The sequence below is a fragment of the Dama dama genome, chromosome 9 (genome assembly GCF_033118175.1).
Source record: "Dama dama isolate Ldn47 chromosome 9, ASM3311817v1, whole genome shotgun sequence".
NCBI classification, from domain to species: domain Eukaryota; kingdom Metazoa; phylum Chordata; class Mammalia; order Artiodactyla; family Cervidae; genus Dama; species Dama dama.
Genome location: NC_083689.1, coordinates 23837860 through 23863430, shown reverse-complemented (window position 1 = coordinate 23863430; position 25571 = coordinate 23837860). Strand labels below are relative to the sequence as shown.

Sequence of the window (25571 nt, the reverse complement as noted above, 5' to 3'; positions counted from 1 at the left end):
GAAACACAACTGAGTGTACCCCAGGGAGAGGGGCTGGGAACTGAGCTAATTGCCAACGGCGACTTAACAGACCGCGCCCATGCCGAAAACCCTACGGGAAGGGGCTTGGAGAGCTTCCGGGCGGGTGAGAGCATCCACCCCAAACTCCACGAGGACAGATGCGCCTGTGCTGGGGACCCTCCTGGACTTTGCGCCTCTTCATCTGGCTGTTCATTTGCCTCCTTTATGATAAATAGGTAAGTAAATTGTTTTCCTGACTTGAGGGGGTGGTGGGAGCCCCAAATTATAACCAGTCGATCAGAAGTACTGGAGGTCCAGACTCGAGACCAGGGTCTGAAGTGGGGCAACTCGGCAGGTCTGACCCCTGAACCCAGAGGGTCTGCACTTACTCTGGGCAGATGGTGTCAGCACTGAACTGGGTTGTAAGACACCCAGCTGATGCCAACGTAGAAACTGAGAACTTCTTGGTGTGAAAATGTGTCACACATGAAATGAGTTCTCTCGTTAACACCCATTTTGCTGCTGCTAAGTCACTTCAGTCGTGTCCGACTCTGTGCGACCCATAGATGGCAGCCCAGCAGGCTCTGCCATCCCTGGGATTCTCTAGGCAAGAACACTGGAGTGGGCTGCCATTTCCTTCTCCAATGAATGAAAGTGAAAAGTGAAAGTGAAGTAGCTCAGTCGTGTCCGACTCTTTGCGACCCCATGTACTGCAGCCCACCAGGCTCCTCTGCCCATGGGATTTTCCAGGCAAGAGTACTGGAGTGGGTTGCCATTGCCTTCTCCGAACATCCATTTTACAAAACGGTAAATGGGCTGCTTGAGACTGCAGGTGGAGGACGTAGGGGAAGGAGGTGGGATGGGAACTCATAGCCCGAGCTCTCAGCCATACCACAAAACCCCTTCCCTTATGTCCCCAGTAAAGGCTGGGCGAGGATGAGGTCTGGCTTGGAGGGAACTGGCTGGGCAGATTTTATTCCTGGGAATTGATGGTGAAACAGGAGCACTGGCTTGTGGTTGGTCACACAGTCTCTGGGGCAGGGCAGACACCAGAGCTGAGCTCTCTACACGCCTTTGTCCCCCACATTTAGATGTTCCATTAGAGCTGCCGTCCCTCACCTCTGCCACCCCCCAACACACTCTGAGAGTCATCGCTTGGAAAAATAATTTAATAGTCCATCTAGGCTGTGTCCCTGGGACCTGCTTGCCCTCCCTAAGCCCTTAGCTCCAAGCCATCCCACCCCACCCAGGGACCACCTCCCCACCCCACAAAGGACAGCTCCAACACCCTCAACCCTGGGGGCCTGGGTTTCCCCACAGTGCCTTCCCTGCACCCTTCCATTCCTAGAGAAGCTGGGCCACCGCACCCTGACCCCCCAGAACACAGCTCTGTTCCCACAACCCCTCGGTCCCCCCGCCTCGTGCTCAGCAGCAGAAGTGACTTCAGCGTGGCCCCTGGGAGCCTGCAATCAAGATGCAAAAGGGGCCAGGAGACAGGGAAGCAAGATCTGATTCACTCCAACACGGTTTATGCGCCGAGTCCAAGATGGGAGACGGCCGGGAGGAGGCCCTAGGAGAGGGGTGAGCGCAGCCGCTCCAGGCCGTCCGCATACTGGAAGGTCGACCCAGTCTCGTGCTCATACATGTCCAGGGCCACCTCGCAGCTCTCCCGCACCACACGCTCAGGGTCGGCCACGTGGGCCCGCAGGGCGGCCAGGCAGGCAGGCCGGGCGATGGCCCCCAGGGCCTCGGCGCACTCATGTCGTACCATGGGGCTCTCGGTGAGCCGCGCCAGGGCCGCCGCCAGCTGGGGCACTGCCGCCTCCTGCTGCATTTGGCCCAGAACGTAGCCGATCTCATGGCGGAAGAGGGCGCTGCCGCAGCGCAGGCCTAGAGGGGAAGGAGGTCACGGGCTGGGGTCACCACAGAGTGAGGAGGGGGCCTGGCAGGGGGCACCGGGGGACAGAGGGACCGAGAGGGGTCGAAAGGGGGTTCCTGTATCTGGGAGCACTCCCCAACACCCCACCCCCGCCAGTCCCGGAGTTCAGAGGTGGGACCTATGCCACAAGAGGGACTGGGGAGGCAGGGTGGGCCCATCCGGGCACTGGAAACTCAGCCCTCCCGCCCGCCTCCCCGGGGGCCAGACTGGGCATGGCCTCCTCCTTCCGGTCCTGTCCCCCTGCACCCCCAACTCCGTACTGTGCCCCCACCGCCCAGTGCGATTTGCAGGCATCTTATACATTTGTGCTTCTGGGTCATTTCCTGCACGATCCCCACACTCTATAGTCTTTGTGACCCTGATAGGCAGAGTCCCGGGCCTTTCACCAGCAGAGCCACACAGAGGGGCCACACTTCTCCTGACGGGGCCCCAACCCTTGGACCTGGGAGTGACCTGCCTGTGATCCGATGTCCTCTGGAGGCAGAGCTGGGACTGGAGGCCAGCCCGCCTGACTGTGCAGCTGCTGCTCCAGGCAACCACCCAGGACAAACCCACACCTGCCTCCTCTGCACTCCCGCCCTGAGTCCATGTGGTGGTGATGTCCCAGCACCTCCCTGGCCAGACAGGAAGCTCTAGGAAGACAGAGGGGCTCTGAGCGCTCTGTGGACCAGAAGCAGCCACCTCAGGCGTGGGGGAAGGGAGCAAGGGACCCCAGGATTCCCAGAGGCCCCTCCTCTTCTTTTCTGCTGGAGGAGCCACAGCCCCTCAGACCTGCACAGGGCTCCCTGCAGAGCTGAGATGAAAATGCCACCAGTAACGGTAATGGGGGCCCCTGGGGTCAAACCCAAACTCTGCAACTGAGACTGCTGTGTGACCTTGGACAAGTCCCTCTGCCTCTCTGGGCCTAGGCTCCCACTACGGGGAAGTGGGGGTAATAAGAGCACCTGCCCCAGGATGCTATGCAGCTCTATGCAACAGATGTGGCCACAGGGCCTCCCCAAAGGCCCCGACCCCAACCCCCGAAGCCCCTCCTCACCTTCGGCCAGTGCCAGGGCGGCCTCCTTGCCTCCTGCGTTGCGCAGGGCGAACATGGCTCGGTATCGGTCGAACAGTGGCCGGGCCTCGTCCAGCAGCGCCTCCCGCAGCCGCCCCAGGTCGCGCTCCTCAGCGGGCGGGGCCGGGTCCACAGACAGGTAGGGCCCCCGGACCGCTGACTCCCCCCTGTGCTGCTGCAGCCACTCCAGCCGCCGGACAGCCAGCTGGCATGTCTCGGCCACCTGCAGGGAGAGGGGCACACAGGCGGCCACTGGGGACGGGAAGGAAGGGAGTGGACATGCCAGCTCCCCCTCCAGCCCTCAGGGCTCCCAGTTTAGCAGGGGCAGAGCCCACAGACTCTGGACTAATTGATCCTTCCAGGCTGGAAACAACCAGCAGGGACTGCTGTGATCAGGGAGTGATAGGGGAACAGTGGGTCAGGAGGAGTCACTTGGAGGTGACCAGTGAGAAAAGCATCAGGTGGGATCAGCCAGTGCAAAGGCCCCAAGGCAGGACTGTCAGGGGGGTGCCAGCAACAGACATGACCTGAGGAGGCCAGGCCAGACTGCTTAAGACTACTGTCCTAAAGGTGATGACAAACCATGAGTCTTGAGGCAGAGAATAGGTTAACAGATGATGGATGATAAATAAAAGTGATCCCTCCACACACAGGAGCATCACTCAGCCCTGAAAAGGGGAGAAGTCCAGACACCTGCTACCATGTGGATGGACCCTGAGACCACGGTGCTCAGTGAGAGAAGCAGACACAGAAGGACACACAGGGTGTGATTCCACTGACGGGAAACGTGCAGAGCAGGCAGGTCCTCAGACACAGAGAGTGGGTTCCTGGAGGTCAGGGGCTGGGGGAGGGGTGGGGAGTGACTGCTTATGGGGATGGGGCTTCCTTCTGGGGGGATGGCCTGTTCTGGGAATCAGACAGTGATGATGGTTTTATAACTCTATGGATGTACGAAGTGAAAGTCAAAGTCGCTCAATTGTGTCTGACTCTCTGAGATGCCATGGACTATACAGTCCAATGAAATTCTCTAGGCCAGAATACTGGAGTGGGTAGTCTTTCCCTTCTCCAGGGGATCTTCCCAACCCAGGGTTCAAACCCAGGTCTCTGGCATTGCAGGTGGATTCTTTAACAGCTGAGCCACTAAAAACCACCCAAATGCACACTTTCAGGGAGTGAGTTTTATGGTATGTGACACATCTCAATAAAGTCGTTGTTTAAAGAAAAACTAAGGAACGCGGCAGGGAGACATTGGATGAGGCTGGGCGGAGATGAAGAGGTGGGTGGGTTGGGAAATCTACACGATGGAGGGACTGCCCATGGGAGGCTAGGGGAGAGGTGAGTGGGGGCTGGGCTGGCGCCAGTGGAGCAGGGTAGGTGTTACATGTGAATCAAGAATTCAGTTTTTTAAAAGTGAAGAGTCCAGTTTTGCCCAAAGAGGCAGTAGCCGGCGTCCATCCTGACTGCAGCCCTCTTTCAGCATCCCTGGGCCAGGTGGTCACTCTGGCAACCAGACACAGGGTCTGAGGTCAGTTCCTGGACCCGAGATGGGGGTGGGCATGGGGGGGTGCTGCGTTACCTCGACAACAGGGTCAGTAGAGTACTGCTTCAGGATCTCCAGCACCTCTGGGTCCCCAATGGCCCCCAGAGCCTCCCCTGAAAAGAACAGGGCAGAGAGTGCACACTGGCTGGTGAGGAAACACCTCAGATGCCTTCCCCCACTGCCCCTGCCTGTGTCCTGTGGATGGGCCACCCAGCCATGAGTTTTGGAGCAGGGACCAGTCCAGCCCTGAATCAATCTGCACCAATGAGTGTCCCTTCCCCAGAAATCAGACTTTGCTGGAACCTGGCTCAGACCCCACACTGGCCCACAGCCCTAGAGCTCATGGCCCAGAGGGGAGACGCAGAAAAGCATGTCCTTACAACTTGGGGACATGGGTGGTGAGAGCCAAGAACATTCCACTGAGTCGAGTCCATCAAGGAGAGCCCTGAAAACCTGGAGGAGGTTTCCAAGCTGCCATGTGGGCAAGGAGGGTCAGCAGACAGGCACCATCCTGCCTCAGGGCCTTTGCACCACCCAGAACCCCTTTCCCCAGACAACTACCTAGATTACTCCCTTACTCCACTTGGATCTCTGTCCAGCAATTAAAAACAGCAATGCTGGACTTCCCTGGTGGTTCAGTGGTTGAGACTCTGAGCTTCAAATGCACTGGGCGCAGGTTCAATCCCTGGTCAGGGAACTAGGATCCCACACATCCCATGGAAAGGCAAAAAAAAAAAGGCAACACCTCTGGTACCCCCTCCCAGGCTTTATTTTCCTCCTTCACACTTAGGTAAGCGTTTACACCATAACATGACTGGGTATTCCAGAAAATCACACACAAGAAATCGAGGTTTGGGTTCAAACATTTCTCTGTAAGGAGAGCTCCCAGTGGAGTCAATGGTTGGGATCCTGAGAGGAGTCCAAGGCAGCCTGGCAAAGCTGGAGACTATCTTGGGGAAATATTCAAAAGGACCAAGAACAATCATAAATGGAAACACAGCCCCTCACTGGCTATCTGAGTCTCTTGTGAGAACAGCACCTGGCCCACAGTAGATGATTTGTCCAGTGAATTTCCTGGCAGTCCAGCGGTTAGGACTCCATGCCTTCTCTGCAGAGGGCACAGGTTTGATCCCTGGTTGAGGAACTAAGATCCCACAAGCCATCTGGAGTGGCCATAAAAAGAAAAAAAATTGTCCAGTAAGTGAAGTGACTGAGTAACCTCGGGTTGGCCGTCTATGGCCACTGCCTGTCTTTGTATGAGCAAAGAATGGTATTTCCAATTTTAACTGTTTTTTTTTTTAAGTCACTCAGTCGTGTCCGTCTCTTGGCAACCCCATGGACTGTAGCCTGCCAGGCTCCCCTGTTCATAGGATTCTCCAGGCAAGAATACTGGAGTGGGTTGTCATTTCCTTCCCCAGGGGATCTTCCTGACCCAGGGATCAAGCCCAGGTCTCCCGCATTGTCTGTGTATTTTCTTTTAATCAAAGAGACCAGGGACTTCAGGTGGTCCAATGGTAAAGACTCTGAGCTTCCAATGCAAGGGGTGTGGGTTCAATCCCTGGTGAAAGAGCTAAGATACCAAATGCCACATGGAGCGACCAAAAAAATAAAAACAAAAACAAAGGGATCACAATTTATGACTCGTGAAATTCATATCTCAGGGCCCATAAAGCTGGACTGGCTGAAGGCAACGCCCATCTATTACCTGGGGTTTATTGGCTCTCCTGCTTCGGCAGCAGAGCTGAGACGTGGGGCAGAGATGGTCGGAGGCATTCACCACCCACCCCTCCCAGTGCTCACCAGGCATACCCGCACCTCGTCCCCGCTCACCTGCCTCGTGGCGCACCATGGGCTCCTGCTGGGTGTCCCGCAGCACGTCCAGCAGCACGGGGATGGCCCGCCGGTCCTGCATTTGGCCCAGGCAGTAGGCCAGCTCATGCTTGAGCAGGGCTGAGTCATCATCGAAGGCCCGGCTAATCCAGGCAATGGCCACTGGGCCCCCGAGCCCACGCAGTGTGAACAGTGCCCGGAAGCGGGCCTGCAGGGGCTGCTGGGGGTCAACCAGTGTCTGCCCCACTGCCTCCACCTCCTGCTCCGTCACCATGGCGATGCTGCCTTCCTCCCCACTTGGGCTAAAGCAGGGGACTCTCAGCTTGAGAACCTGCTGGGGGCGGAAACCGAGATGCCATGTTAAAGGTGCCATTTGCTGCTAGCTGACTCGTTCATCTCCGAGTTAGGACCTCAGCGGGGTGGTTTCCAAACTGCAGAACAGCCTGGGTGTCTGGGTCTGGCCCTGCCTACCTGCTGTGTGGCCTTCCCTAAGCCCTTTTCCTCTCTGGACCTGTGGCCTCGATCTACATCACCAATGACCTCAGCTGGTCTGCTAGCCACACAGCAGCCAGAGGGGCTGTGGAGACTGGTCCCCAACATGGTCTTCAGGGACCCTCACCTCCTGGTGTTTGTGGACTGTGTGGACCTCACCCCCCACCCCACAGTGAATAGGGCTGACCCGGGTGAATAACGGGATATAAGAGAAAAGGCAATGTGACGTGGGAGGGTCGTAAGGGACCCTGTGGCTTCCTCCTTGTGGCTCCAGGGGCCCACATGGTGGAGAAACTGAAGCCTCCCATCCCCAGCCCCAGCCCAGCCCTCAGATGATGATGCCCGGCCAGGGTCTGCATGCAACCTCATGCGAGATCAGAGATCAGAGCCACAGCCACCCGGCTAAACCAGGCCTGGATCCCTGACCCACAGAGACTGAAAAATAGCATTACTACTGTTTAGAGCTGCTGAGGACGTCCCCGGTGGTCTAGTGGTTAAGAATCCGCCTTCCAGTGCAGGGTACGCAGGTTCCATCCCTGGTCGGGGAGCTAAGATCCTACATTGTTGTTGTTGGTAAGCTGCTAAAACTCTGAAGGCAGGGACTGAGTGCTAGTCACCCCTGTACTCCCAACACACAATTCCTGAATAAGAACAATGACCATGGACTTCCCTGGCGGTCCAGCGGTTAAGAATCTGCCTGCCAATGCAAGGGACACTGATTTGATCCCTGGTCCGGGAAGATGTCACAGGCTGTGGGGCAACTAAGCCTGCGAGCCACAGCTGCTGAGCCAGGGTGCTGCCATACCAAAGCCCGAGAGCGGCCTAGAGCCCGTGCTCCACAACAGGAGAAGTCACCGCAATGAGAAGACCACACACGGCAATTAGAGAAAGCCTGCAAGACCCAGCACAACCAAAAAATAAACAATAAATTTTTTTTTTTAAAGAAAAGTAAGGGACTTCCCTGGCTGTCCTGTGGTTAAAAATTTGCCTTCCAACCCACAGGGTGTGGGTTCCATCCCTAGTTGGAAAGTTGAGATCCCACATGCCTTGCGGCCAAAATGCCAAGACATAAAACAGAAGCAATATTGTAACAAATTCAACAAAGACTTTAAAAATCATCTACATTAAAAAAAAAAAAAAATTAAAAAGAACAATGACCATAACAAAAATAGCAACTGACATTTACACAGGATGCGCTACATGCCAGTCATCTGTTCTAAGCCCTGACACTCCTAAACTCGCTCCGTCCTCTCCATAACCCTTTGAGACAAGCACCATGGTCGTCAGTGTTTCACAGGAGGGCCACCAACCACAGAGAGGTGAAGCACTTGCCTAAGAGCCCAGTGAAGAGTTAGAGATCCCGGCAGCTGGGCTCCAGAGTCAAGGTCTAAACCACAAACGCAGGGTTGAAAGGATTAAAATGAAAGGGCGCAGCTGAGGCTGGTCTTCATCCTCCAGACCAGTAAGGACGCTTCGTGAACCTGACCAGCAGGCTGTGGCTCCCAGCGGAGCCAGTAGGGCCAACCTGGTATAATAAGGGAGGTGCGGTTGTCTGAGCACAGGTGACCATCAAAGGAGGTGGCACTCAAAACAGGGATCATCAGGGACTTTCCTGTTGGCCCGCTGGCTAAGTTTCTGAGCTCCCAATGCAGGACCTGGCTTTGAACCCTGGTCAGGGAACTAGACCCCTTGCGCCACAACTGAGATTCGGCACAGCCAAATGAATAAATGAATACATAAATAAACACAAAAGAGGGACCATCAGAAACTGCAGAAGCCACGGGTGAGTAAGCTCATTAGGGATCATCCAGATTCGACTCATTGTTCTACAACAGATGAGCTGTGACCTGTCTGGGGTCACACAGCCAAGTCAGGACTCCTGACTCCCGGTCTGTGCAGGGACTCCTTCGAGACACAAAGGAGAAACACTATTTTGCTTCCTGCTGTGTCCCCAAGGCCTAGCACAGTGTCTGTACCCACAGCAGCAGGCACTTAAGTATTGTTGAATGAACTGATTATCCACTGCCTGCCAGGCAGGGTACTGAGCACCTTATACACAGTATAACTCTGTATCATCTGCAAAACGGGTTTAAGGGGCACAGGGAACTCACTGAGTTGCTGCGAATGGAATAACACCCACAGAGCACTTAATACCACCGCTGGTACTTACTATGCATTTGATAAACCAGAGCTGGTGTTAACTTACTTCTGCGTGTAGCCCAACATCCACTTCTGTGTTCAGGAGGGTAAAGTGTGCGTGTCGCGGGGTACACCTGGCCACCTGGACGCCCACTACTCATAATTCTAGGTCCATTTTTTCAGTGGGAAGGGGGACAAGGGTGTGAACGTGGGGTTACAGAGATCAGTCCCCAATCAAGGCATAGGGGAATCCGCTCGCCCCTGCAAAGTTGTGTCTCAGAGACAAGACTTCAATGAAGCATGAGTAAGGAATGGAAGACGGGAAGTTCCGAATTCCCGAAATCCGCCCCCTCTAAACCAAGAATTCCCAACAAAAAGACCTCCGATAACTAACCCCCCCCCCGCCCCCGCTAAAAGGCAGGTCGCCCCAACACGGGGCAGCTCCCAGAATCCCCCAGCAACGACCGGCTCCCCAAAGCTCCTAGGAAAAGACTCCCAGGAACTGATATCTCATGGCATCACCGACTCAATGGACATGAGTTTAAGCGAACTCCGGGAGATGATGAAGGAAAGGAAAGTCTGACATGCTGCAATCCATGGGGCAGCAAAGTGTCAGACACAACTAAGCGACTGAAAAACAAGATCCGTTTACGTGTGTCCTCCAGAACCTGATGCTTCACAGTTTGGTTCTCCCAGAACCCCGAGAAAGAAGTCACCCAACATGGGACCTTCCCCCGCGCCCCACGTGCTGATTCTTCACTACGCGCATTTCCGGAGACAGGGTCTGCAGAACTGGAGCGAAATAGTTCGCCGGGACGTCCCAGAAGGGAGGCGTTTCTACTCCCCAGCGAAAGAATCCCAGCGCCGGGACCCCAGTGAGGCGTCCTCCTCGTCCCCCTCGCCTCCGGAACACCCCAGTGAGCTACCAGATCGGAGGATCCACGGGACCGCCCGCTCCGCGGCCGCTGCCACCAACACTTCGCCAACCGCGACACTGCTACAGCGCTCTGGGGGCCGCCATCTTGCCGCCCGCGTGACCAGGCCGGACGGCACCAACGCAGCGCTGAGGGAGGATCCAATCTAAGGCTCCGCAGCGTGAGTGGGCCCGCAAGCCCGAGTTAGCAACGGTGCCATAGCTCACACTCACACCTCAGGAGGAATCTACGGGCACTTCTCAGGGAAAGGGAAGAGCAGCTTCCATCCTTTACACGCAAGAGATTTCCTCTCCGGCCTCCCCACCCGGTACGACGAATGGAAATGGTTTGTCCCGATTCAGCCGAGAGGTGGGGCCGGCAAGCTACGCCCCTTGCTTAGTGTTCCTGGGGCGTGGTCAAGTCTCAGGGGCGTGGCCAATGGACTAGCTAAATGCTAGATAGGGAGGAATGAAAAAAGGACTTGACCTAGTCATTTATTCATTCATTTATTTATTCATTTAACAAACACTTTATGGGACTTCCCTGGTGGTCCGGTGATTAAGACACACTCCCAGTGCAGGGGGCTCAGGTTTGCTCCCTGGTTAGGGAACTAAGATCCCACCTGCTGTATGGCTCTCCTCCCCACCAAAAAAGGAAACAGACCGGAGGGACGGTGGAGGCAAAGAGAAATATTCAGATTCTGAGTTAATTTTGAAGGTGGAACGAACAGGATTTGCACCTGGATTGCATATGGCATTTGGGAGAGTTCCGATCAGGATAAGCGCAAGGTTTCCTACGCTTACAGTGGATGGAGCCGCCATGAACCATCCAGTTCAGTTCAGTGGCTCAGTCGTGTCCGACTCTGTGATTCCCATGGACTGCGGCACGCCAGGCTTCCCTGTCCATCACCAGCTCCCGGAGCTTGCTCAAACTCATGTCCATCCAGTCAGTGATGCCATCCAACCGTCTCATCCTTTGTTCTCCCCTTCTCCTCCTGCCTTCAATCTTTCTCAGCATCACGGGCTTTTCCAATGAGTCAGTTCTTTGCATCGGCTGGCCAAAGAATTGGAGCTTCAGCTTCAGCATCAGTCCTTCCAATGAATATTCAGGACTGATCTCCTTTAGGATGGACTGGTTGGATCTCCTTGCTGTCCAAGGGACTCTCGAGTCTTCTCCAACACCACAGTTCAAAAGCATCAGTTCTTCAGCACTCAGCTTTCTTTATGGTCCAACCCTCACATCTATACATGACTACTGGAAAAACCATAGCTTTCACTAGACTGACCTTTGTCCGTAAAGTAATGTCTCTGCTTTTTAATATACTGCCTAGGTTTGTTACAGCTTTTCTTCCAAGGAGCAAGCACCATTAACCTCCCTATACTAACCATCCAGTTAACTCTACTTCTGAAATATGAAATAGAGTTGGAATTCAGTCACTTCATTCATCTTACCGCTTTGTCTCCAGGATGCTGCCTACAAAGAAAAGAGAGCTTGTAAGGGATTATGTCAAAATAGTAGTTCCTCAAAAAGTTAAACATAGACTTAGCATCAAAAAAGTGAAAGTCACTCAGTCATGTCAGTCTCTTGTCTCTTTGAGACACCATGGACTATAGCCTGCCAGGCTCCTCTGTCCATGGAATTCTCCAGGCGAGAATACTGAAATGGGTAGCCGTTCCCTTCTCCAGGGATTGAACCCAGGTCTCCCACATTGCAGGTAGATTCTTTACCGTCCTGAGCCACCAGGGAAGCCCAAGAATACTGGAGTGGGTAGCCTATCCTTTCCCCAACAGATCTTCCCGATCAAGGAATTGAACCAGGGTTTCCTGCATATGATCCAACAATTCCACTCCTAGAGAGAAATGAAAGCAGGGACTCCATAATTGCACACCCGTGTTCATCACAGCATTATTCACAGTGACCTCAGACCTTGGTAACCTGTAGCATATTTTCTCTCTATGAATTTGACTACTCTCGGAACCTTAGCAAGTGGGATCAAACAATATTTGTCCTTTTGTGCCTGGTTTATTTTGCTAAGCATAGTTAGCTTCAGAGTTCATCCACACTGTAGCATATGTCAGAACTTCCTTCCTTTTTAATTTCCTTCCTACTGCATGAGTGGAACCACATTTTGTTTATCTATTCATCCATCAGTGGGTATTTGGATTGTTTCCACCTTTTGGCTATTGTAAATAATGCTGCTATGAACATTGGTGTACAAAGAGGTGTACCTCTTTGAGTCCCTATTTTCAAATCTTCTGGGCATATACCCAAGAGTGGAATTTCTAGATCATAGAGTAGTTCTATGTTTAACTCTTTGAGGAACTGCTGAACTGTTGTCTATAGCTGAACTATCTTATGTTCCCACCAGCAACAAACAAGGATTCCAATTCTTCCTCTTTCTCATAGAAACCCTTGTTATTTTCTGCTGTTTTTTTTCAGTTTTTTTTTTTTTTTTAATGTACACCATTTTTTAAATCTTCATTGAATTTGTTACAATATTGTTTCCATTTTATGTTCTGGGTTCCTTTTTTTTCTTTTTTGGCTAAGAGGCATCTGGCATCTTTCTTTCTCAGGAATCAAACCCATACCCTCTGAATTGTCTGTACCCTCTGAATTGGAAGGCAAAGTTGCAACCACTGGACCACCAGGGAAGTGTTAGGGAAATTAAAATGGAGGAAGTCCTGTTCAGACTTCAGAAGCAGGGTAGCAGGCCTCTGACCTGCTTCTGACCTGCCTAGACACTGCTGGGATTCTGTGTCTGCCTGCAAGCACAGCAAGCCAGGCAGCACTATAGATAAGAAAGGAAGTTAGTCCTGGAATCTCTTAAGCCTCTGAGGATCTGGTCAACCCCCTGGGGTTTAAGAAGTCTTATGACTCATGAGGTGAAACAAACAGTATTGTAAAAGTTCAAAGAAAAGCCTGAGCTAAAATTTTGCTCTCAAACTGATGATGATATCATTTTCTGCCTGGGATTAGAAGTGGGCGTGCCCGAAACTGCAGTTTGAAATCTTACCAGTTGGCTGGATGCACCACCTGAGACCTATCCTGTTAACAAGGGACTTCCTAATGCTGTTCAAGTCTGGATGTTGGTCAGCCGAATCTGGTGATGTGTGTGCTGTTACTTTTCTCTATTGTTTCTATTTCCTTCCTTAAACAAACAAAAAAAAAATATTTACTTATTTCTGGCTGCCCTGGGTCTTTGCCGTTTTTGCATGGGCTTTCTCTAGTTGCAGTGAGCAGAGACTACTCTTTGTTGTGGTACTCAGGCTTCTCATTGCAATGACTTCTCTTGTTGCAGAGCTCTAGGCATACAGGCTTCAGTAGCTGCAGTTCCTGGGCTCTAAAGAGTTATGGTGGACAGGTTTAGTTGCTCTGAGGCATGTGGGATCTTCCAAGATCAGGGATTGAATCATGTCCCCTGCATTGGGAGACAGATTCTTTACCACTGAGCCACCAGCAAAGCCCTCTATTTCTCTTTTTTTAATGGCTGCATCTTGAAATTAAATAATCCTCTATTAAATATTGTAAGTGTTTATTGTGTGTTTGACAAGTGGTTTCTTTTCTTAAGGAATCCTTTGAACCTAAAAGGAAAATAAAACTTTTGGCAAACAGGAAGTCCTGTTATTTTCTTTTTGATGGTAGCCATCCTAATGGATGTGACGTATGCAACTTGTTTGGAGATGCATTAAAAAGTGAGATATACTGGTGAATGGATAAAAGGATGGATAAATACAGAATAGGGCAAAATTAGCAAAGTGTTCATTGAGAAAGTGGACAGTAGGCATATGACAATTCATTGTAAAAGTCTTTCAATTTTTCTGTATACTTGAAAGTTTTCATTATAAACTGAAAAATAGGTGGTGGGGAAAAGGAGGGCAATATCTATTCTCCATGTTTCAACATTCCAACGTTAAATATTTGAAAAGTGTTTTAACTATTAAATGAATCTTTGAGTCTGCAAATCCATTTTGAGGAATTTCACTGACACTAAGGGTAAAAAAAAAAGTGAAAAAAGAAGCATTCGTTTCCACATTATTTGAAATGGCGGAAAAAAACCCCACTAACTTCCTCTTCTGCCTCCCTCAGCGTTCAGTTCTCATCATCACTCACTTGGACCAGTAAAGGCGCCTCCACCCTGAACACCCCCGCCCCACCTCTCTCCTTTCCCCCACATTCTGTCCTCCCCGAGGAAGCCACCTGAGGGCGCCTGTGAGCACCAGCGACTGCTCCCACCCTCAACACCACAGTCTGTCTTCCCCGCACCAGCCACTAGAGGGAGCGTGTGAGCGCCTGAGTCAGGCACCGCCTTTGCTCTGCCCGCAGCCCTCCAGGACTCCCACCACCCTGAGTAAAAGCCTGCGTCCTCGTGCAGCCCACGAGGCCTTGCACGACCTGCCCGTCCTCTCCCAGCCCTCTTTTGCTTCCTCTCTCCCCCGCGCCCACTCTGCTCCAGAAACACGGCCTCCCCGCTGTTCCTCCAACACACCAGACAGAGTCCTGCCCCCAAGCCTTTGTGTATGCTGTGCCCTCTGCCTTGAAGACGTGGTCCTCCAAACACCTTTGTTCACTCTTTCACTCAAGTGCCAAGTGTTTGCTCCTTTGCGCAAATGTTACCTCCTCCAGGAAGCCTACCTGGGCATTTTAATTACCTCAGTCTCTGCAGTCCTTTACCCAGTCCCCTGATTTATTCTTCTCCACAGCATCTATATTTTACTGTATGTGGGAGCTCACTCACTTTAGTCGTGTCCAACTCTTTTCCATCCCGTGGACTGTAGCCAGCCACGCTCCTCTGTCCATGGGGATTCTCCAGGCAAGAACACTGGAGTGGGTTGCCATGCCCTCCTCTAGGGGATCTTTCCAACCCAGGGCTCAAATCCTTGTCTCCTGCATTGGCATGTGGATTCTTACCACTGAGCCACCCAGGAAGCCCATATTTTACTGTACATTTTACTTAATTGCTTTGTTTACTACTTTCACCACTAGGACACACTAGGATGTAAGCACCATGAGAGCAGCGATTTACGTCTGATTTGTTCTCCATGATGAGATACAATGGTGTGCTGGTTAATGAACAACCTGGAAAAAATAATTTAAAACCCTGATTTGCAGTATTTGCCAATTCTTGGCGTGTAAATATTCCCATCACAGCCTGGTCACAAAATTCCTGATAGTGTCTCTTGTGAGTCAATGTATATTGAATCACTAAGTGGATCCCCAGCTGCCGTTCCATGCCTGGCACAAAATAGATGCTGAAGGACTTCCTTTGTGGTCCAGTGGTTGAGACTCCGCCTGCCAACGCAGCGGACACAAGTTTGATCCCTGGTCTGGGAAGATTTCACATGCTGAGGGGCAACTAAGCCCTTTCGCCACAGCTACTGAAGCCGGAGGACCCTAGAGCCCGTGCTCTGTGACAGGAGAAGCCCAGGCACCGCAACTAGAGAGGAGCCCCCGATCACCACAACTAGAAAAAAAACCCATGTAGCAACGAAGTCACAGCATAGCCAAAAGTGAATAAATAAACACAGGACCGAATTAAAAAAAAAAAAAAAAGCAAAGAAAGCAAGGCACAGACTCAATAATGGGGTCTCATTTATGTCATGTGAGAGCTGGAAATGAATTTTCAGACGAGACACAGAAGGAAAGGGAATAGAGTTTATTAGAGTTTAGAGTTTATTATTAGAGTTTATTTTTATTAGAGTTTAATAGAGTTTATTAGTCGCAGTTGGAGCAGCAGGCCAGCTTCCAGAGAGCCAGGGAGAGGTAACGCTGAACGAGGTTTGTCTGCCTGTTTTTATAGCTGGGGAGCAAACAAATTGGCGAGAAGGGCCTGGTACTTTCTGTTCCCTGTTCTGAGGCCCTTCGGGCTTATCTTGTTCCTTTGTCCCTTGAAAAGTGAGAGTGTTAGTTTCTCAGTTGTTTCTGACTCTTTGCGACCCCATGGACTGTAGCCCACCAGGCTCCTCTGCCCATGCAATTCACCAGGCGAGAATACTGGAGTGGGTTGTCATTCCTTTCTCTACAGGATCCTCCCAACTCAGGGACTGAACCTGGGTCTCCCGCATTGCAGGCAGATTCTTTACCACCTGAGCCTTTGCCCCTTGAACACCACAATTTAGATAAATAGACTTAGATATGTAAATTACATATGGGCTTCCCACCTGGCTCACTGGTAAAGAATCCACCTGCATGTGCAGGAGATGAGTTGGATTCCAGATGCCCTGGAGCAACTAAGCCACATTGTTGAGGCTTTGCTCTAGATCCCGCAAGTCACAACTGGAGCCCACACTCTGCAACAAGAGAAGCTATTGCAATGAGAAGCCCGTGCACCTCAACTAGACGGCAGCCCCCGCTCACTGCAACTAAAAAAAAACCAGCACAGCAAGGAAGACCCAGCACAGTCAAAAGTAAATAAATAAAATTATTAAAAAAACAAACAAGCATGAGGTCCATGAATGAACAGCATCAACATGCCATGCACAGCAGAGAAGTCTCTTTGATAGGCCAACGGCTGATGTAAACATTCAGTCATTCATTTTGCAAATATTTATTATCTGCTGCATGGCAGGCATTGAGAACAAGCAGTCTCTGGCCTCTTGGAGCTGATATCCCAATTGCTGTTACTTTTCATTTCTTACGTTTCACTGGAGTAGACCTGATTTACAATGTTGCGTTAAGTTCCAGGTGTACAGCCCAGTGATTCAGTGATACATATGCATATTTTCATGCTTTTTAAGATTTTTTTCCCTTACAGGCTATTACAAATATTAAGTAGAGCTCCCTGTGCTGTATAGTAGATATTTTTTTGGTTATCTTAAAAAAAAACCTGACATTAAAAAACTAATTTATTTATTTATTTTTGTCTGTGCTGGGTCTTCCTCGCTGTTCAGGCTTTCTCTAGTTGCGGTGAGTGGGGGCTACTCTCTAGTTGGAGTGTGTAGGCTTCTCATTGCGGTGATTTCTCCTGTGGAGCATTGGCTCTAGGGCTTGTGGGCTTCAGGGATTGTGGCGCACAGGCTTAGTTGCTCTGAGGCATGTGGGATCTTCCTGGATCAGGGATCGAATCTATATCTCCTGCATTGCAGGCAGATTCTTTACCACTGAGCCGCCAGGGAAGCCCCCCCTCCCTTTTTTTTTTGGTTGTACTTTGGGGCTTGTGGGATCTTAATTCCCAGAGAAGCAGGGATTGAACTCCGGCATGTGCATGTGTGCTAAGTCACTTCTGTCGTGTTCGACTGTTTCCTCTGTCCATGGGATATCCCAGGCAAGAACACTGGAGTGGGTTGCCATGCCTTCCTCCAGGAGATCTTCCTGACCTAGGGATGGAACCCACATCTCCTGTGGCTCCTGCATGGCAGGTGCATTCTTTACCACTGAGCTGCCGGGGAAGTATAAGTAGTGTATAAGTACATAGTACTTTTCCATTCTCCTCCTGTGTGTTCGAAAACTGATCCCAGAGAGCTGGCTTAACAGCGGACCTGCCTGGCTTGCAGGGCCACCGTCAACAACCACATTGGGTGGCTCGGGCTTATATCCACACTGAGCTTCCCCAGGGACCAGGCGCTGTGTTGACTCCGGAAGGCTTGGGACTGCATGCCAGGCGTGAGCAGCCCCAGGGAAGCTCTGGGAGTGAGAGGAGATAGACCCAAGGCTGAAGGAAGCAGATAGCGGATGCCACACCCACAGCAGCTGGGCCTGTGTACCTCTGTGAACTTGGAATCTTGAACATGCAGGTTTGTGGGGAGACTGATAACGAAGGGGCAGTCTGTGCTGAGTCAGACCCAACCCACTTTCAGCTCTGAGGGTCCTATTTTTTTTTTTTTAATAATTGAAGTACAGTTGATTTATAATGTTGTTAGTTTCCAGTATACAGCAAAGTGATTCAGTTATTTGTATGTGTTAAAAGTTAAGTTAGTCACTTAGTCATGTCTGACCCTGTGACACCACAGACTGTATGCTCCTCTGTGGATGGAATTCTCCAGGTAAGAATACTGGAGTGGGTTGCCATTCCCTTCTCCAGGGCAACTTCCCAACCCAGGGATCAAATCCAGGTCTCCTGCATTGCGGGAGGATTTGTAACCATCTGAGTCACCAGGGAAGTCCATTTGTATGTATGACTATATCTATAACTCTTTTTCCAGTTATACATATATATATTCTTTTTCAGATTCTTTTCCACTGTAGATCATTACAAGATACTGAATATAGTTCCCTGTGCTACATAGTAGGTCTTTGTTGGTTGTCTTTTTTTTTTTTTGCTGCCTGGGCTTTCTCTAGTTGCAGTGAGCAGGGGCCACTCTTCGTTGCAGGGTGAGGACCCCGCATTGCAGTGGCTTCTCTTGTTGCACCGCACAGGCTCTAGGCGCTCAGGCTTCAGTAGTTGCGGATTCAATCCCTGGTGAGGGAACTAAGGTCCCACAAGCAGCAGGGTGTGGTCACATTTTTTTTTTTTTAAGTTTTTAAAAAATAGACATTTACATTGAGATGATGGTAGAGTCATATGCCGTTGTAAGAAATCATACAGAAGATTGCAGTGTACCCTTCACCCAGTTTTCCCTGATGGTAACTGCACGCAGAACATACACAGAAGGGCTTCCCTGGTGGCCCAGTGGTTAAGAATCTGCCTTGCAACGCGAGGGACATGGGTTTGATCCCTGGTTCGGGATGATCCCACATGCCACAGGACCACTAGGCTAGTGCGTCACAACTATTGAGCCCATGTGCTGCAGTGACGGAGGCCGCCCACCTCAAGCCCATGCTCCACGACGGGAAGCCTGAGCATGTGACGGAAGTAGCCCCTACTTGTTGCAACTAGAGAAAGCCTGCGCACAGCAACAAAACCCCAGCACAGCCAAAAAGAAAATAAATAAATCTTAAACACACACACACACACACACAGACAAGGAAGCTATGCCCAAGGAAGTTGAAGATTCCTGCTAGAGGACTTGAATCTCAGCCAAACGACAGGATTCCAGTTATTGAGTTTCCAGCAAGTGGACTTTTTGAAAGTCATGATCTTCTTCCACAGGGTTTTCCTTGTGTGAAAAAATGAACTTTTGCCTGGTCATCCTCTTGAATGGCCAGAAAAAACTTTCCAGCCCAACTGAGATAAAATGAACTTTTCCACACTGAGAAACATCCAGAGGCCCTTTGTGCCACTAAAACTGCAGATGGAATTCGAAGCAGCACAGGCTCAGCGTCTTCCATTTCTTCCAAGCTCAAACCTTTCACTGGATAGTATGAGGGATAACAATCAGACGACTGGATCTGAAGAGATCCCTTTTTAAAACTTTTTAAAAAAATGTATGTTAGATGTGGTGGGTCTTTGTTGCTATGTTTGGGCAGATCATCGCGTGGCTTCTCTTATTGCTGAGCACTGGCTCTAGGGCATGGGCTCGGTTCTTGCGGCACTCAGGCTTAGTTGGTCTGCAGCATTTGGGATCTTCCTGGAGCAGAGATCGAACCCATGTCCCCTGTGTTGGCAGGCAGATTCTTAACTACTGTGCTACCAGGGAAGTCCAGATTTGAGAAGATATTCTTTTTTTTTTTTTTTTGAGAAGATATTCTTAATGACCTGTCACAAAGTGAACTACTTGGAGAACCCCACTTGATGGTTGGAGATAAACTTGGTTGGCTATAATGCGGCTGATGGAAATAGAGGGGCTGTGTCTTGTTTAAGGGGCTTCCCAGGTGACTCAGATGGTAAAGAATCTGCCTGCTAAGGCAGGAGACCCAGGTTTGATCCCTGAGTCAGGAAGATCCCCTGGAGTAGGAAATGGCAACCCCCTCCAGTATTCTGGCCTGAAAAATCCCATGGACAGAGGAAACTTGAAGGCTACAGTCCATGCGGTTACAAAAAAATCACACACAACTGAGCGACTAGCACTTTCACTTTCACTCACATCCATACATGACTATTGGAAAGACCATAACTTTGATTATACAGACCTTGGTCAGCAAAGTGATGTCTCTGCTTTTTAATACACTGTCTAGGTTTGTCATAGCTTTCCTTCCAAGAAGCATGAGTCTTCTAATTTCACACCTGCAGTCACCATCCACAGTGATTTTGGAACCCAAGAAGAGAAAATCTGTCACTGCTTCCACTATTATCCCTTCTATTTGCCATGAAGTGATGGGACCAGATGCCATGATCTTAGTTTTTTGAATATTGAGTTTTAAACCAGCTTTCCACTCACCTCTTTCCCCCTCATCAAGAGGCGCTTTAGTTCCTCTTTGCTTTCTGCCAGTAAAGTGGTATCATCTGTGTATCTGAGGTTTTTGATATTTCTCCTGGCAGGCTTGATTCCAGCTTGTAACTTATCCAGCCCAGCATTTCACTTCATGTACTCTGCATATAAGTTAAATAAACAGGGTGACAATATATACCTTTGTCATACTCAGTTCCCAATTTTGAACCAGTCCTTTGTTCCATGTAAGGTTCTAACTGTTGCTTCTTGACCTGCATACAGATTTCTCAGGAGGCAGGTAAGATGGCCTGGTATTCCTATCTCTTTAAGAATTTTCCAGTTTGTTGTGATCCACATAATCAAAAGCTTTTGTGTAGTCAACGAAACAGAAGTAGAAGTTTTTCTGGAATTCCCTTGCTTTCTCTATCATCCCAACAAATGTTGGCAATTTGATCTCTGGTTCCTCTGCCTTTTCTTGTACATCTGGAAGTTCTCGACTCAAGTACTGCTGAAGCCTAGCTTGAAGGATTTTGAGCATAACCTTACTAGCATGTGAAATGGGTGCTGCTGCTGCTGCTGCTGCTAAGTCACTTCAGTAGTGTCAAACTCTGTGTGACCCCATAGACAGCAGCCCACCAGGGTCCCCTGTCCCTGGGATTCTCCAGGCAAGAACACTGGAGTGGGTTGCCATTTCCTTCTCCAATGCATGAAAGTGAAAAGTGAAAGTGAAGTTGCTCAGTTGTGTCCTACTCTTTGCAACCCCATGGACTGTAGCCTACGAGGCTCCTCTGTCCATGGGATTTTCCAGTCAAGAATACTGGAGTGGGTTGCCATTTCCTTCTCTGAAAATGAGTGCACTTGTATGGTAACTTGAACATTCTTTAGCACTGCCCTTCTTTGGAATTGGGATGAAAACTAACCTTTTCCAGTCCTGTGGCCACTGCTGGGTTTTCCAAATTTGCTGACATATTGAGTGCAGCACTTTAACAGCATCATCTTTTTGGATTTGAAATAGTCAGCTGGAATTCCATCACCTCCACTAGCTTTGTTGGTAGTAATGCTTCCTAAGGCCCACTTGACTTCACACTCCAGGATGTCTGGCTTTGGGTGAGTGCTCACACCGTTGTGGTTGTCCAGGTCATTAAGATCTTTTTGGTACAGTTCTTCTGTGTATTCTTGCCACCTCTTCTTAATCTCTCCTCCTTCCGTTAGGTCCTTACTGTTTCTGTCCTTTATCATGTCCATCCTTGCATGAAATATTCCTTTGATATCTCCAATTTTTGTGAATAGATCGCTAGTCTTTCCCATTCTGTTGTTTTTCTCTATTTCTTTGCATTGTTCATTGAAGAAAGTCTCCTTGTCTCTCCTTGTTATTCTCTGAAACTCTGCATTCCGTTGGGTATATCTTTCCTTGACTTTAATGTCTAAACTATTATTATTTTGTATTGACTGTTTACCTTTCTTTCTGCATTTTCTCACTTCTCTGATAAAATTTGGGCTTCCTTTGTGGCTCAGCTTGTAAAGAATCCGCCTGCTATGTGGGAGACCTGGGTTGGATCCCTGGGTTGGGAAGATCCCCTGGAGAAGGGAAAGGCTACCCACTCCAGTATTCTGACCAGGAGAATTCCATGGACTGTATAGACCATGGGGTCCCAAACAGTTGGACATGACTGAGCGGCTTTCACTTTTCACAGATTTTCACACAGATCTCCAATTCTAGGAGTGGACTTGCTGGGTCATCTGGTAATTCTACATATGCCTTTATGGGCACTGGCTGAACTGTTCCCACAGTGGCTGCCCCATTTTACAATCCCACCAGCAATGTATGAAGGTTCTATGCCTTTGCCAACAATCTATTTCCTGGGTGGTGGTGGGTATTTGGTTTTTTAAATCACAGCCATACAGTAGGCTGAAGTGGTAGCTTTGTGATCTGATTTTGCATTTCTTCCTGTACTACAGGTGGTGAGTATTTTTTTTTCATGAGTTGGCCATTTATTTCCTTTCTTTGGAGAAATGTCCATTTGGCTCATTTGCCCAGTTTTTGAACAGAGATTTTTTTCTGTTTTGTCGACTGGAAAAAAAATACAAGTGACCTAGAGGTTGAGAGTTATGTTTTATTTGGAGGAAATTTTTAGGACTGAAGTCCAGGAGGCAGCATCTCAAGTAACCCTGAGAGAACTGCTTGGAGGGGAGGGAGAGAGAGAGAGAAAGAGAGAGAGAGAGAGAGAGAGAGAGAGAGTGTGTGTGTGTGTGTGTGTAGGAGTCAGGTTACATAGAAGTTTTGCAACAAAAGGCAAGTAGTCTGAACGTCCAAAGTAATTTTGTGAATTAAAGAAAACCAGATAACCCAAGTTAAGGAATTTAGCACTTTTCTCTGTATGAGAAGATGCTAGAGTCTGGGCTCAGTGAAATCATTCCTTTGATATGCACCTCAGCTATCTCGGGACGATATCCTGTTTTCACACCCTGAGTCCCTCTGGGCTCTCCAGAGGGAGTGACTCTAGTCTGAGGGCTGATAGAGGGCAGATACTCTCCTTCCCACGTTCCCTCAAGTTCACTGGCTCACACTGGAGGGCTACAATTGCTGATGACTCTAACATCCTTGGTTATCGACACCACAGGAACTACTCCATTTCTCAGTTCCCTGCTTGGAGGATCTGGAGGAGCACCCAGAGGACTATAATATGGTATTGAATGAATGAGTAAATGTGTTTCAACAGGCAGTGGGGTTTGCACAACCAGCACCCACCTGCGCTTATCTGGGGGTGTGACTGCGACATTCATTGCGATAGTGGATCTGCCCAAGGGGCACCTGTTTCTGCGACGGTCCTCTAACAACCACGCCCTAAACTGAACCGGGTCACTACCCCAGATTCCCACGTAGCCGCCTCCCTAGGGCCGAGATCCGGTTCAGGTGCGGTTGCCCTGGGCAACCTGTCGCGCTACGCTTCCTGTATTGATTCGAATCGCAACTTACGTCACGTCCTCCCGAGATGCCCGAGACACGCAGGCGCAACCGCGCAAAGTGGGCGGGGCGTGAAGGGGCGCGGGCCCGATGCCCGGGCGCGCGGGGGCGTGGCGGGGCGTGGCGGCGGCACCCAGCGCGCCGGCGCGGGGGCGTGGCCGGTCGCGGGAGCGCGCGCGGCGGAGGAGGGCGCCGGAGGCCGCCGAGCAGCGGCCGACGCCATATTAAGGAGCGCGGAGCCCGGGATCCCGTCAGCTGCGGCCGCGGCCGGACGCAGCGGAGCTGCGCGCAGCACGGTGGGCGCGTCGCGGCGCCGGGAGAGGCGGGGCCGGTGGAGCCAGCGGGCGAACGGGAGCGAGCCAGGTGAGGCGGCTGAGGTCTGGGGACCCGCCCCCTGGACCCGAGCTGCGACCCCGGAGCCGGGCCGGGCCTGGCAGCGGCGTGGGTCTGTCCCGGGCCCCCGAAAACGAGCCGGCGATCCGACCCACCACTCCCAAGCTTGAGCCCCCCATCCGGGAGCCGGCCAGACCTCCTAGCGCCGCTCCCCAAGCCGAGCTAGGCCCGGGTAACCTCAGCATCCCATCTCCCGTCGGAACCCCCATGTCCGAGCCTTCCCCCAGACCAGGCCCTGGGTGACCTCCCCAACCCGAGCCACCTGCAGCCCGCCATCTCCCCGCGAGGTCAGCGTCCCTGTTCTTTATAATTATGAGGTTGAGCTCTGACCACCCTTAAACCGGGGGACTCCCCAATCCGCCCACCAAAACGGCCGGCCGACGCCCTAATCCGTACTCTGCATCTCTGGCCTGTCAACCTCGGATCTCCCGAGCTCCGGACTGGCCCAAATTGAAACTGCCCCCCGCTCGCCCCGAGCTGTCACGACTCATTCAGGTCTGGACCAACCCCCGTCCCCGCCCGGATAAAACACAATCCAAGCCTTATGGACCCTGGAACAACCGGGCTGAGGGTGCGGAGACCCTGTCCGTCGGCGCTCCCCATTGTACTCACCGCGCCCCTCTCTGCTCCTGGCACACGGAAGCAGTTAGACGACGAGTTTTGAATACATAAGTGTCCCTCTGGCTCCCGGCTCCTCTGGTTTCTGCTCCTGCCTCCCTCCCTTTCAGTTTGTCCCGTTCTGACCACGACCCACCCAGAATCCACCTCTCCATTTCGCTGCTGACTCCACCAAAATCTGAGACCGCCTGGCTGTGCCCAACCACTCTCCAACCCGGGATCATTCTGGTCTTCCTCCAAGCACAAGCGCAGCCCCTTGGGAAAGGCCACAGTCACCCCATCACAGCCATCTTCCACAACTAAAAACTGACCCCCGCCTCCCATTGGCCTTGCACTATTCTGACCTGCCCCCAATTAAAAGCCTGAGTTCCACCGTTGTGTCCATGTCCAGCCTAAACCCGTTTTGTTTCCCCCCATCATATCTTCTCTGGGTTCAAGGGCCTTTAGATTGGGGACTAGATTCCCCCGCCCCCACCCTGGTACACTGAGCAATGACCTCATGCCTCTGGCTGTTGAGGCAACACCCCATCTTCTGTGCCCCTCCACCCCACTTCTCACCATCCCTTGAGTGAGGACAATTTACCTAAAGAAAAACCATCCACTAAGACCTCATGCAGCCAGATCCCTCCCCCAGATGGGGCCATGTGGGAATGTTTGTGTAATAAAGACCTTTGAGGGGTCTCTTCTGATGGTAGTGGCTGGATCTGTCTTCTGGAAACTGATGAGATGTGGGGGTAGGGGGGGCGTCCCCAGAGTGGTGTACCTTGTCGCTTGGAACACCTCCCATTCCATATGTGGGTAGACTGTCTCGTGCGTCCTCGTGGCCTGTGATGTGGAGGGTTCCTTCTGTTTTGGCCACGCCAGGCTCGTGTTTCTTCTGAACACTCCTCTCAGAGTGGAGGCAGGTGTGCTGGCCACTCACTGGTGCTTTGCGTCGTGAGGTTTGATTGCTCCCAGAGGGTTCCATTAATGATGCAGGCCCTGCTTCTCCAAAGCCCGGGGCCCTGGTCATCAGACAATGCTTGGCTCAAGGGACACTTGCTTTGCTGTGGTGAGGGGCAGTGTCTCCTGTGACTGTGCTGGCCAGCTTGCTGCCAGGACTGTTGCCCAGGAAGGTCTCAGAGTCTGTGCCTGGGCCGGTGGCGTCTGTCTGGGGCTGGGCACGGGGGACCTTGAAGCCTCAAGAGGCTTCAGAAGCAGATCTTCATAGATGCTCACACTGGGCCCTCTGTTCCGGCCGGAAGTCACCTGCCATTCATATTTATTGGGGCTGCTGACTGGGGCAGGATTTGTGTACCAGTGACTTCTGCCTTTGGGGAGGCCCACAGTGGCATTGGCTGTGGGGACCTTTCACTCAGTGTTACTGAGAGGGATGAGGATCAGAAGCCAATCTATCTTCCAATCTATCTGGGACTCCGGGCTGACTTGGAGATTGAGGGACTTGTTCTTAAAGAAAGCAGCCGACTTGGAGCACCCTGTCATCCTTCTCTTCGGGAGATTTTT

General features: G+C 51.1%; 2 protein-coding genes and 1 pseudogene across 4 annotated transcripts in view; 2 read left to right on the top strand and 1 right to left on the bottom strand.

Moving 5' to 3' along the window:
- Positions 1–1154: 1154 nt before the first annotated feature.
- On the bottom strand, positions 1155–24085 carry DOHH (deoxyhypusine hydroxylase). Its single transcript, XM_061150707.1, has 5 exons — positions 24063–24085; positions 6364–6694; positions 4570–4646; positions 2976–3216; positions 1155–1890 (listed from the first exon to the last, which is right to left on the bottom strand). Exons 2-5 carry the CDS (start codon positions 6635–6637, stop codon positions 1571–1573), a joined length of 912 nt encoding a protein of 303 aa, XP_061006690.1. The 5' UTR covers positions 6638–6694; positions 24063–24085; the 3' UTR covers positions 1155–1570.
- On the top strand, positions 18661–19545 carry LOC133062788 (proteasome maturation protein-like; annotated as a pseudogene).
- The window catches only part of FZR1 (fizzy and cell division cycle 20 related 1), an 18418-nt gene continuing 16118 nt past the window's right edge, over positions 23272–25571 (top strand). Inside the window, exon 1 of one of the 3 annotated variants that reach the window (XM_061150703.1) lies at positions 23272–23420. The gene's annotated coding sequence lies outside the window, so the exon portion shown is untranslated. The remainder of the gene's footprint in view (positions 23421–25571) is intronic. The other 2 variants (XM_061150701.1, XM_061150702.1) reach the window with 2 other exon arrangements.